We start from the raw sequence: 12,866 nt of genomic DNA on the forward strand, positions 1-12,866 counted from the left end.
TTTTTTTTTTTTTTTATCATTCTTTCTTTCCCCTCTTGATTATCTTTTCTGCTGGGAATAACATAATAAATCTCGCTCACATCTTTCATCTTTTCCCCGCCTCACTTTACTTTAATATCTCAGTGTTCCGTCGACATTATCGACCACCCTACATGGATACAGGCCAGTTAAATCCATTCGACAAGGTTGTCTATCAGGCGACAAGGGAGATTTTTGTAAACGAAAAATCGAACACCAGGAAACTCAAAACTGTAAAACGATACATTAGGCAGTATCCAGGGGACAGAAGCTCTGTGCTCCAGCTTGTAGCCCAACACGGTGGTGGTGTCGTTTATGAGTCAGCATTGCGGCTCTTATCGAATAACGTGTACGGGTCGACCTTGGTCGCCAGCCAACGATTTCCTGATCTATTTGAGCCTTCCGCAATCCAGAGTGAGGCTGGAGCTCTGTTAGAAGAGAAAGCGACGACAACCGAGCAGGTTACTCCCGGGGCCATTGCCCAAACCCATAGCAATAACAGCCAGAGAATCTCGGACTCTACAGAAGTTACAATCGTCTCGAACGGTTAGTGCGATCCAATCCCACATACCGCTTTTATTGACTGACCGGATCGGCAGTATTCGAGGGCAGTATTGCAGAGAATGAAGTTGGTAGCTCATCAGTGCTTCCAGTATATCTGCCATTCCCTGCCGAACATATGCTCATGGAAAAGCTACAAAGGATCCTTGAACTCAACTGTTACCAGTTTGGGTTGAAAGCTATTCCAAATATCATACAAAAACAAGGCTGGGATTGCCCTGAATCGGTAGAGCTTACCAAGTGGGTAAAGCTTTTCGGACGTAAAGGGAACATAGCTATTTGGCAGGAAAATGGCAAGCCATCCAAAGAACTCCTGCACTCGATCGCAGCGATCAGACATGCTGCTGTCCATCGCCTACGCATCGACTCGGTAAAACTAGAGGGACTTCTCGCCGACGCGGAGCGCCTTGCTGAGGTTCTGGGAATTGACACATTTACACAGGCTATTTCTCAATTACGAATGGATACCCATGCTACGCTTACAGAGCTTATTCAGAACAAGCAGTCTACCCAGCTGCAACTGGAGAAGGCTCAGGAAGAAATAGCGAGGCAGCGTAGTGAACTAGATCAGAAGGAACGAGAAGTCCTGCGTGGTTTGGTAAGCCAGGACCGAAAGCACTGTGACCTGGCAGGAGAAAGACTAGAAGAGGTTCTCCATCTCATGGGAGATTTAAGGGCATCTTCGGATGGCCAAGGTGTAGTGCTGGAAACCGCTGATGCTATCGGGCATGAAGCTCTCTCTGATGACATTACTGACTGTGATGACGAAGAGCAATTTGAGGATTGTAGTGAGGCATAATCATGTGGGAAATCAAGACATGTGTTCGTCTAGTCCATTGAATTTAAGTTATAACGTCAATCGAATTGAAAAGACTAGTCCAACTGGGTATCATGCCGGCTAGCTACTAACTCCCAAACTCCCTGTAAAACTGCCATGACGAAGAAAATCGAAAGACTTCCTCTTGGACAAGGTGCGGCCCTGGAATCCTACACCAAGATCGGTGAGCAGCGCATCGATCGTCTGAGCTAAAATCCAATATGTTAGATTGGGCGACGGTGGAAGATATTGATAGACATACTGTAAAGATCCTCAACTGGCTCCCCATTGAACCGGAAGCTGGCAATCGCTGTACCGTCGGCCTTGAGGATAGGGACGTAGTCAACCCGATCCAGGTAGCTATCCTTCTTAGCGCATGACTTGATGTTGTGCAGACAGTAATTGATTCAAGCAAAGCTGACTTACATTTGTTGCTGCTCTTCGTCCCAAGTATCCGGTCAAATCGATGTCTTTCGAGTGAAATATGTTCGGCTATTTCCTCAAGGCAATCCGCATGACGCTCATGGTCGTACACTTGATCGCGTGGAAGGGTGGCAGGCTCATCGCTCATTGTGGTGATTGGCTCTGAATCACGGTCGATGTTTAGCTCTCTGTGATTCACTGTGATAGATAACGGATTCACAGGTGTGAAGGTTGAGATTGATGTGGTGATGCCCAACGTTTGGAGGGGAACAGACACGCGACTTGTGTGGAAGTCTCCACCAGGTCAGAGTTTCATCTGCTGGTCTAGGAATGTAATACTTTAAAATGAACTAAATTTCTTAGGTGTTATGGGACTTATCTATCAGGTGAGTATAACTCGCAGAGAATGGCAGTGTCAATTATCTTGCCTGAGCCTGATTTATAAGTATTTTGGGTCTTGATTTAAGTCGAAAAGAATAGGATAACAACGCCACTGGCTACTTAATATAAGAACATTGAATGTTGTTCCGCTGTGTCTCGGCAACTATCATCACCATTGATACGTTGGTCGGCTTCACTTTCGAAAGCACCGTCAGATTGGATACACACTGTAGGACCAAGCACTCTCCCCTTTCGGTCCAGCGTTTCCTGACCTGAGTGTCTATTCTCGGTCTGAGGCGTTTGTTGTTCTCCATGACATCTAACAGCAAGCATTGTTCTGAGTTGACCAGGTTTCCCTAGGCAGTGTTCCCGTAAAAGAAGTGGATCCTCCGGCTGCCAAAGATGTATCATGGTGTCCCCAACCCGTAATGGTACGGTGCTAAACCCGAACGTTCGGGTGACGTGATTTTCCGAACTCAGAGGCTCTAATTCGCATAAACAAAGTTTTTCTAGCAAAGCATCCAGCTTCCCCAAAGCACTGAGTGTTTCGATGTCCGATGGTGCAGCAACGTGTTTGTTAACGTCCCTCATATATTTGTTGAAGGACTTGTTCCTTAGCGCCTGGTTAAAATCCGGATGACGATATTCAACAATTATCCCCACCAGGACGGCAAGTGCCAAGATGTGCAAAATCGAATTTGAGATAGAAGGGAATAACTGGTTCAGGACTTTGAGTGTTCGTCTGGCTCCACTGTGTTCATTGTGTTGGGCGTCCCCAAATTGGGTTGCATAAACCACTCGCCGTCCTTCTGGACCCCCGGTCGAGGAATGCCAGTGAATTTGCAGGTCGTGATTATAGAATGTTAGAGTATTTCGGGCGAAGGTTTCTGACGAACGAGGATATGGTTCGTACGTATCGGGGTTCCTGATGCGAGAATAGTAAGGTAGTCTACGTTCGCGTACCTGGGACCAATCGGGGACCCACGAGGGATAGAAGTCGTCACCTGTTCGAGAAATGGGCCCGAATTCAAACAGATGGAGAAGGAGCTGGAATTTCGAATCACAGGTATCTTGATCCAACGCGATGGTGGCGACTTGCTTGTATAGTTCAGTCCAATGAACTGTATAATCAATGTCGATTCTTTGATCGTTATCGAGGAGGCCGACTAAGGCTGCAACTCGGTCTTTTTGCTCAAGACAACTAGATTCGTGAAAGTTCCAGAGGAGTTCCAGAAGGTCAAATCCCACAGACGACTTGCCTAGATTCACTGTCATCTTAACGGAATACCAGGAAATGTCGAAAACTTGCAAATGTCTCGCAGCCGAGATAAGGACCGACAGTGGAATCGAAAACCGCCCGCAGTGAACAAAAGCCTGGGTAGCAAGATACGCCTCCTGAATAATCCAACGACGGGAGAACCAAGGACGTTCGAAGAAGCTCATCAGGTGAACAAGCCCTGGATCGTCATCGCCTCTGATACATCTCCTTGCAAGACGTACGATCCGCCCTGCCATATCCCATTGTTTGCGTCCACTGAATTCTGATTGTGATAGGTGACGAATTTTACTGACTTTTCGGAAGAATGTGAAAAGGCTCCGGGTCATCTTGTCCTCAGGCCCCACCCAAAATAAAAACATCTGTTGCCTCTTTGTATATCTTTCCCATCAGTGGGATCTGTCTTGCTTTATCAATCCCGCTCTCTTGGTTGATGCACAGGGTATCGATCCAAAGAATTCGCCGTCGGTTCTGTGACCGAATGTAACGCAATAACCCGTCAACACTGGCTGTGATCCTCAGATAAGATGTGTCGTCATGGTCTCTTATTTCCAGGTTGTATGGAAACTCTTGCTTGCCCCATACGTAGGAAATAGCACAATAGCCTCCATCTTGAACCGAGGGAGGATTGTCGGTGATAGTGCAGCTAAGCGGCGTTTCCGGACTGAGCGCTGGGTCTAAGTGTACATAGCGTGTTGAGTCTTTCTCAGCTAGAGGATCGTAACAGAATCTATTGAAAACTGGCATGGCTTGGTTTTGGTGGATTTTCAATTCTTTTCAGAAAGAACTCTTACCCCGCTCAAAACCTCGCGCATACAACAAGGGCATTGGGTACTTCGCGGGTGGCGTGATAAGCGACGAGACTACAAAGGATCAGCACGGCACAAACAGGCCGGCCCGGCCCAGAACATCCAGCCCTGTCGAATGGCCACAGAGCTTTTGTGTTCCCCACTTGCCACCCAACATACGCTGTCTGGGATCCTGCGGGTACACGAATTGGTGCCTAGCAGGCTGACAACCGTCTAGAATAACTAATTCCGTCCAGGTTTATGCTGTTACAAACCATTGGAGTTTTGTAAGTCATATCTATGAGATGAATGATATCTGTCTCTGCTGTAGCAGTAGGCAATAATAGGAGCAGCTAAGCGGTATTTATAACTAAAGTTGTATTTATATTTAGTAGTTTCGTTTATATATTATTAGCTATAATATTTGGGTTTTCTAAGATATATAGCAATTCATTTTAAGTTGGTATTAGTAGATAGTGTGGAATAGTTAAGTGACACATCTGGCGATGAGATGCTAGATGTGTCGCTAGCAGGCCCCGAGTAACACTTTCCGTAGGGCTCCTGGTAGGGAGAAGACTTTTTGGGTCCTATGCAATGACCATCGCTGGTGCCGCACCAGCCTTTTGTCAGTCCCTGTTCGTGCGGGCGCATGATGGGAGACAATAAGACTTACCGAAGCTACAGCAGAGATCGAGACCCCATTTGAAGATACTCCCTACTGAGAGCGCCCTGTACATGGTAGTAGTGTCGCAGTTGTTCTGACAGCCCTTACTACCGAGGTCTGCACCGTAGCCACAGATTCCATCCCTGGAGCAGCGACTGAGGTAATTAAAGCATTAGTTTCCTCAATATCATCTCACGTTCCATGATGGATGATTTATTTATCATCGGGACCGTCTCTATCGGGGCATAGAAGAGTTCTCTCTCCTGTCCCAGCACGACGAAACAACTGAGTCGTTGAAACAGCTAAGAAGCCACGGCTTGACAACTTAGTGATATTGTTAGTAGGGTTATTCTAAGACACGCGCAGAAACTTATATTTGCTCAAAGCTTCGTGGTCATCCTACAATACGTTCTGGTGTGTGATGCTTCCTGAACCCACAGATGCCACAAGGGTAATTCTGTAGAGGTTGAGAGCCACCTTTGTTTTTTCTCCGGGGTACGTGTTTAAAGAAAGTATATAAAACTGGTTGTCCATATACACGTCTTGCTTCTGAACATCTCTGCTTAAAGATCAATCGATCTGATGCATGACCGGCAACCAGACAGCCGAGCCAAGCCAAGTAGTCTGACGTTGAAAACTCGATCTCACCACTACAGGGACTGGAGCGAGTGGGTCACAGGAGGATTGTCCTCCAAGGCTTAGACCGTCAAAATAAAGCAACCCAAGTACAGGGATAAACTCATACACGGTGACCAAATCATTTCGTCTACTATGCTTGTGGAGGAAAAGAGCAATCTTCTTTTTATGGGGTGAGAAGTATTTTTCCGGGCTTCACGAGCTCAGACTCTTTGCGACCGTTGCGCCTGAAGCAGCTTTCCCACTCTAAGGTCACTAAAGTAATCCGCGCGATTATTCTTAGAACTCAGCAACGTTACGAAAGAAAAGGTTGAAACCGTCCCATCATGGATGAGCCAGGTGCAGGAACATACGCGGGTGGCTTCGGAAATTTCCACCGGGCCGCTGCCAAGCCCCGTAAGCCACAGCTAGCTTACCGTTCTAGTTAAGATTGAAATCACCCCTGAAGAATAACGACCTTCGTGGCTTCATTGATTGGCTTCTTTTCTTCTAGCGAGACGGAAGGATCTTGCTATTGCTTCTGGTCGGCACTGATGGGCCGGAGCAAATCCTAGGTGGAATGCATTATGTGATGCGATTGGACAAAATACTGCTGGACCGGTCAACGAATTTTTGTCCTTGTTACAAATGAGGGTACCGTCTGCCCTGTGAACTGGCTGGCAAGATGGTCGGGTAATTTGGGAATATTCTTGCGACTATGCCTAGCGGCAAGATTTCCAGCACAAGGTACACTTTTCAAGCATCGTGAATCCAGCGTTCACATAAGCGTTCATTTTTACCTTGCCTTGCCCGGCCCACCTAAGCATAAAATGTAGTCTTTGCGTTTATCCGGTTTTGTAACTGGTATAAATGTAAATTGTATAAGGGTACCCTATACCTCAAGCTAAAACAAGATAAGATAAGATAAATAACGTATAACTGTAATTCTTAATATGGAGTTTTAAGATTTGCAGATATATCCTGATGTTGATTTCTAAAATAAGTACTAATAAGAAAGGTAAAAAAACTATCTAAAATGCTATTTCTTAGCATCCATTAAGGAATGCATACACACTGGAGTCTTTAGCTCCAATGTACAAGTACTCTGCCCTACTATCACCATTCAAGTGCCCAAATGTCACCATATCCGATGTTGACCAATTTGGCAAATGCTTTACCCCAGAAGCCACCGAACCCGGGTTCCACCACACCAAGGGGGCGACAGTAGCCCAGTTCTGGCTCTTCGGGCCGCGGTTATACCAAGCATTCAGGCCGCCTGTCGCATTGTCAACGGCGATGTAGTCGGCTCGACCGTCACCATTCAAGTCGGCAAACCGAATGTTCTCTCGGCTTGTGCCCACTCCACTGGCGATCTGGCCCCAGTTCCACCATCCCCAGCCGCGTGATGCGCGACGCCCTTGGTTGATGTACAAGGTAGCCGCGCCATTGTCTGCGAGATGGATGAAGTCCGCTTTGCCGTCGCCGTTCATATCGGCAAAACGCACACCTGTAAAGAAAAAGAAATGTCAGTTTTAAACTTCCAATACCAAGCATGTACTGCATTCAAGGAAGAAGAAACAAAAAGAGAGGATAAAGCAGGGAATGCAGTCAACTAGTGACTTACCTTGGCCGTCTCCAATGCCCGTGGCGATCTCTTCTCCAGCGCCTGGACCCCAGATAACTTTGACTTTTCCATCAGAGGAGAAGCCCTTATTCCACCAAACAGTCGCAGATCCAGAATCCTTGACCCAGATGAACTCGGCACGACCATCACCATCAATATCAGCAAAACGAACCTGGTATCCCTTTGCCCCACCACCACTGGCAATAACACCAATAGGTTTCCACTGAACTTTACCAGCATTTGGACCCGAGTCGGGAGCGTTACCAACATTCCAGTGCATGTAAACCTCGCCGTTCTCACTGACGTGGAGGTAGTCGTCCCGCCCGTCGCCGTCGATATCTGCCATAAAGACACCAGTGGCGTGATTATCAAGTGCTGCACTTCCTCGCCCGCCGCCAGACGCGATTATGCCCTGAGGGAGCCAGGTGGGCACCTTTCCGCACACAACACCGCCGCTGCCGTTCTCGGGTGGCTGGCCGGCAACAGGTTCCTTGATCCAGTCCTTCTTGAACGCTTGCTGCACGCCGTCCCACCAGACAGCGGCCATCTTAATGTAGCCTAGATCATTGGGGTGCAGGCCGTCCCCAAGATCTGTAGTGCTAACAGCTTCATCCATGTACATAACTAGCACTTTCTTGCCGTCGTCCGCGCGTGACTTAAGAGCATCCTCGATGTCGTCATTGAAGGCGTTGATACGAGCTTGCGTGCCTGAGTTGGTGGATGGTGTGATACGGGCCACGAGAACGGTTGCATCGGGACATTTGCTGATGATCATGTCCACCAGACTCATCAGACGGTTGACAGCTCCTGCTGCGCCTGCATCGCTGCCCATGTCATTGGTGCCCGCATGCAACAGAACAACATTCGGTCGCTGTGGGAGGATGGGCTCTGCGTAGTTTGAGATCTCGGCGATTTTGGCGCCGTTGTGGCCCTCGTGGTCGGCGTCCCCAGCGTCACCGGAGCGAACAGAACCGATCATGTCAACGACGTTATCAGCGTTCTCGGTGGCGAGGCTGTAGAAGGGGCCGCGATAGCCGGCATTGCTGGTGCTGCCGAAGCCGTTGGTGATTGAATCTCCTAAAGGCAGCACACGCAGATCTGGTCGCTTAGGTTCAGGCTCAGGCTCAGGTTCGGGTTCAGGGTCTGAGGGAGGATTGCATCCAGTATTGGGGGGTAGCTTGCCAGGCGAGCCCTCGTCGACGTTTACGTCAAACTCAATGTCGACAATAGGGTCATAACAGATTTCTGTAACACCACCAAGCTCCCTACAATCTTTGTCGACCACTTTCCCCAGATTTGACGCAAAATTATGGCCAATTCCGAAACTTGCACTTCCGAAATCATGATTCTAGAGAATCTCGCGATGTTCCGGGGTAGGAAATCCGTTCCAACTGACCAAGTCAGCAAGCTGCCATGTTCCTTTATCATTCTCAACCTTGTCATCGGCTTCATTCGCGAATCGGAAGGCATGTGTCGAAATCGAGTCTTTGTGGTAAATGATCTATACATAAACGTTAGGCGATAAAGTACCATGGGTCAGAGTTACTATCATACCTTCGGATGGTCGCCATTGTGCCATCGCACCTCGTCCGCAAACCTGCAGTCGTAACTGCCATGTGCTGAGGCACATACGAATTTTTGTTTCGTTTTATCAGTTGGAACCCAAACCATAATATGCTCCCAGTCGTGGGTGTGCCCAACACCGGGGCTGGCGTAGTCCATTTCAAAGTAGTAGTCATACATGTAGGCACACCAGCCGCTATTACATCGCTGCCGTGAGCTATGACCAATTTAGTCAGCATCAAATAGTCGAGAGAAAGATAATCGAGGAGCTAGCTTACTAAACGTTGGAGTTATCAAGATCGGTACGGCAGAGTCCATAGTTATCACTTCGAGGTAAGCCCTCAGCAAGCTTCTTGTCGCAGCCGATAGCAGGTACATTGTAGCAACCATTTCCATCAAAGTCTCGAGATGATATCAGCGGTCGGAAAACATGTAGCTATTACCGCGATTGTAAGAAGGTATCTCACCAAGAGCTGGTTGGTGACGACGATCATTGTCCGTGGCCCATTCTGGCAGTTTGGTAGGGGGGGCACGCTTTCTCAGCGTAAGAGCATTAGAAGGCGAGAAAAGTGCTGTCCCAAGGAGCCACAGAGAAGCCTTTGCCAGAGCACCATGCGCTTTGCGCGAAGGCATAAACGACGGCATATCTGCGAATGGGACTTTTTGTTGAGAATCTAGCAGGTTGCTTCTGGTCACTATATCAAAGGGACCATCTAACAACGGACGACACAACTTATATACTTGATCCCTTACAACCTATGTACAGGGACTTTTACAGATTGAAGTGTAAGCGGAACAAAGACTACACAACTTTGCTGCGGCCTTTGCTGTCAATTCCGAGATATGGTGTGTTAAAAAGCAGCTGCCTGATAGAGCATAATAGAACATGGTTGTCCAACAGTACTGCAGTTTTCCTTCCTATTACAGGCTATAAGATTACAGCTCCTTCGTAAGCTTACTTTTGTCAGAGTAACTAACCTCTTTCATCAATTTAACGTAACATCTGTTGATCCTTTACATGTTGGGACTTTACATGTTGGGACTTTACACTATAGACTACCAGGTACCGCATCATGCCACCCTATAAGTCAGCTATCCAACCGAGCTTACTGTATTCGAGCAGGCGAGGGTGGATCCTTCAGTATCCATTTCGCCGAGGCTAGCGCCAAGGATATTGCAAAGACCTATTAGACGTGCAGGAGACCGAGTTGAAGTTGCAGTCGCTTAGCAGAGTGAAAAAGAAAACTCTAGAAATTGCTAAAGGATTTGAGGGAATTTACTAACCCTTGGGTGTATTTTAACTTTGTACTTTACAACAGCTAAATTGTATGAATGTAGAAATTTAAAAATCTAAAGGAAGTTAGGGTATTAGTGAGTTTGAGACGTGCCAACGGGTTCGTATGTCCGCCTTTAGACTCGACGCAGTCACAAAGTGGAAGAAAATAGTCAGTTTCTGACAGTTCCTGGTCCATATAACAGGCTGTGATGGATTCTAAGTACGCTATAATACCAATGGAGAAGTTGGTGTGTTGAGATGAGAACGGAAGGGACATGACAGACGGTGGCCGCGAAGCTTGTAACGTTGCAGTCTATGTCCAATGCTGCAATATACTGCGAATGCCCTGAATGTATGTTGGCTCAAACAACGAAGTCTGGTTCCACGCCTCTTATATGTTATATTGTCAGACTACTTGGGTAGGGCCTAGCGACCTGTTACCCTGTAGTTCTTACTTGGCTACTTGTAACTGTTCTTATCAAGAGTTAGTCGGGGTCTGCTAGTGACACATCTTGTGATAAGACGCCCGGAACACCTTTCATCACACAAACTGTTATTTACAATCATCTTTCAAAAGAATCTTGTCCCCCATAAGGTTCGAATTAATGTTATAATAAACTGTCGGAAGCAATAAGACTATGTATCGTATAGAGAAAGAAATAGTATAGCTAAGATAAAGTACGAGCTTTCAGTACTATATTGATAATGCATAGTATAAAGGGTTATTACTCCTTATCAAGTATCTCCTTCTTAGTATCAGAGCTACTAGACGTAGCAGATGTGTTGTCGCTATCGAAAACAGCCGCAATAGCCTCAAGACTAGGTCCCTTGGTCTCAATAAAGAACTTCCATACAATTGCAAGCTCGACAGTTAGCCAGGCAACATAGACAAAGTAGAACTTCCAAGCCAGAGCCTGGAGGCCAATGGGATTGACCATGGTGTTGATGAAGTTACTAGCCTTGCCAAAGAACATGAGAAGCGAGAATCCCTTGGCCCGGATGGGATAAGGCAGAATCTCAACTGGATAAGAGTAAAGAAGGGCGTTGAAAGCCAGGTTGTAGAAGAAGTAGAACAGGAAGAGCGTGGCAATGACAGCTTTGCCTGCAGCAACATTATGGTCCTCGTTGAACAGACCAGCGCAGAGAGTCTGGCTGGCAAAGACGCCGAGCATACCTCCAACAGAAAGAAGGAACTGTGTGCGACGCTTCATGTGGGCGGTGAGGAAGGCGGAGGCGACCGAGGTAAGCCAGTTGAAGATCATCAGGCAGCCATTGAGAATGTTTCGTTCCTGAGCATCGGACACACCAACTGTCTCTAGAACACGGACCAAGTAGTACGATACAAGACCGTTGCCGGACCATTGACTGAAGCATCCAAGACAAACGAGGATGAAGACTCGCTTGCGGTTTCCAGGAGTCTTGATTAGATCCTTCCAGCCCGTCTCGTTGCCTACTTCAGCCTCGATAACGTTTCGCATCTGGATAAACTCCAGCTTCACCAGTTCATCGTTTTCGTCGCCATTAGCATGCCACTTGACCAACATAGCCTTTGCTTCTTCGCTTCGACCGTTGGCGATAAGCCATCGTGGGGACTCAGGTAGACAGAAGACGAAAGAGATGGGGAACAGGGCGGGTGCAGCTTGGAGCAGAGATGGAATTCTCCACGACCATTCACTGGGAATACGAAAGGTTCCGAAGGTAACCCAGGCGGCAAGAATAGCACCGATGTACCAGGAGGTTTGGTAGAGGGAGGTGATGACCTGTCGTTCCTTGGGATGGGCTAGCTCTCCAATGAGCATAGGAGCGTAGGCGTTGGCGAAAACGAGACCGAAACCGATAATAAAGCGGGAAGCGAGGAACATGCCAACTGGTAATAAAGGTCAGCGATCGAGATCGACAGAGAGTAGAGAAGTCACGAGGCAACTCACAATTAACAGAGGCGCCTTGGATGACAGCACCAATAATCATAATAATAGCACCAACAAAAATACCCATGCGACGTCCGTATCGATCACCGACAAGACTGATAAAAGGCGTCGCAACGACACATCCGAGAGGTAGAATAGCCGACATGATACCAAGAAGCGCACCTCGAGGTTGGCCAAAGTCTGATGAATAAATTAGCACTAACCAATGATGTCGCAGTCTGGAGAAGACCTACATTCATCCCACGATGGCACAGCTTGGAGACCAGACATCATGCTGGCATCAAAGCCCAGAGTAATAGCCGCGCACAAACATGTCGGAACGATGAGAAGATACAGCCGAAAAAGGCTTTTGTTCTTGTAGAATGGGGGCGCGGCAGCGACAAGTGCCTGGATTCTTTGATCGAGATCAATCGTTTCATCGGCGACGACGTGGCTGGCGTCTTCGGTCATAGCCACATCTGCTTTAGCATCCAGGGTGTCCCTGCCCATCTTGAATGGCTTTGAAGATTGAAGGAAAGATGAAAAGAAGTGCTAGTGCAGTGCCAGTATTCCAGTTGGTGATGGAGTTTGATGCGGGTGATCGCCAGGTATTTAAGAATTACTGCCGACACCGGCCTGGGCCCCGTGAGCCTGCTTCGGACAAGACCTCTGCCGTCTGTTGAGTACCCCAGCAGGTTAGCAATGTCAAGCTGAAGCAAAGGCAAAGCGCCAATACTACCTCGTGACAAGTTACGATGCGGGGTCCCCTAGAAGAAGAAAAAAACTTGCATCGAGTAATTTCATGACCCCATGGGGCTTGAAGTTAATCCCCGCATTGAGGAAGCGCTGCGAGTCAGGAGGTTGAGGTAAACGGATACTTCCCGAGAAACACTTTTTTCTACCGGGTGCTTCCCGGCCCTTCCCCACTTATGCCCAACTTTACAACTCCAAGT

The 12,866-nt window shown here is 47.7% G+C and overlaps 2 protein-coding genes across 2 annotated transcripts; both read right to left on the reverse strand.

The window, feature by feature from the left end:
- Positions 1-6,589: 6,589 nt before the first annotated feature.
- On the reverse strand, positions 6,590-9,375 carry FIESC28_02146 (uncharacterized protein; the record flags this gene model as incomplete). Its single annotated transcript, XM_031156296.1, has 6 exons — positions 6,590-7,050; positions 7,168-8,515; positions 8,564-8,668; positions 8,722-8,947; positions 9,009-9,132; positions 9,198-9,375. The coding sequence occupies 6 exons, from the start codon at positions 9,373-9,375 to the stop codon at positions 6,590-6,592; spliced, it is 2,442 nt and encodes an 813-aa protein (XP_031019613.1).
- A 1,356-nt stretch (positions 9,376-10,731) lies between these two features.
- Positions 10,732-12,423, reverse strand: FIESC28_02147 (uncharacterized protein; the record flags this gene model as incomplete). The annotated part of the gene is made up of 3 exons (XM_031156297.1): positions 10,732-11,873; positions 11,935-12,114; positions 12,168-12,423. The coding sequence occupies 3 exons, from the start codon at positions 12,421-12,423 to the stop codon at positions 10,732-10,734; spliced, it is 1,578 nt and encodes a 525-aa protein (XP_031019614.1).
- Positions 12,424-12,866: the final 443 nt, after the last annotated feature.

This window comes from Fusarium coffeatum (genome assembly GCF_003316985.1).
Source record: "Fusarium coffeatum strain FIESC_28 chromosome Unknown BRIP53273_contig_47, whole genome shotgun sequence".
Classification (NCBI taxonomy): Eukaryota; Fungi; Ascomycota; class Sordariomycetes; order Hypocreales; family Nectriaceae; genus Fusarium; species Fusarium coffeatum.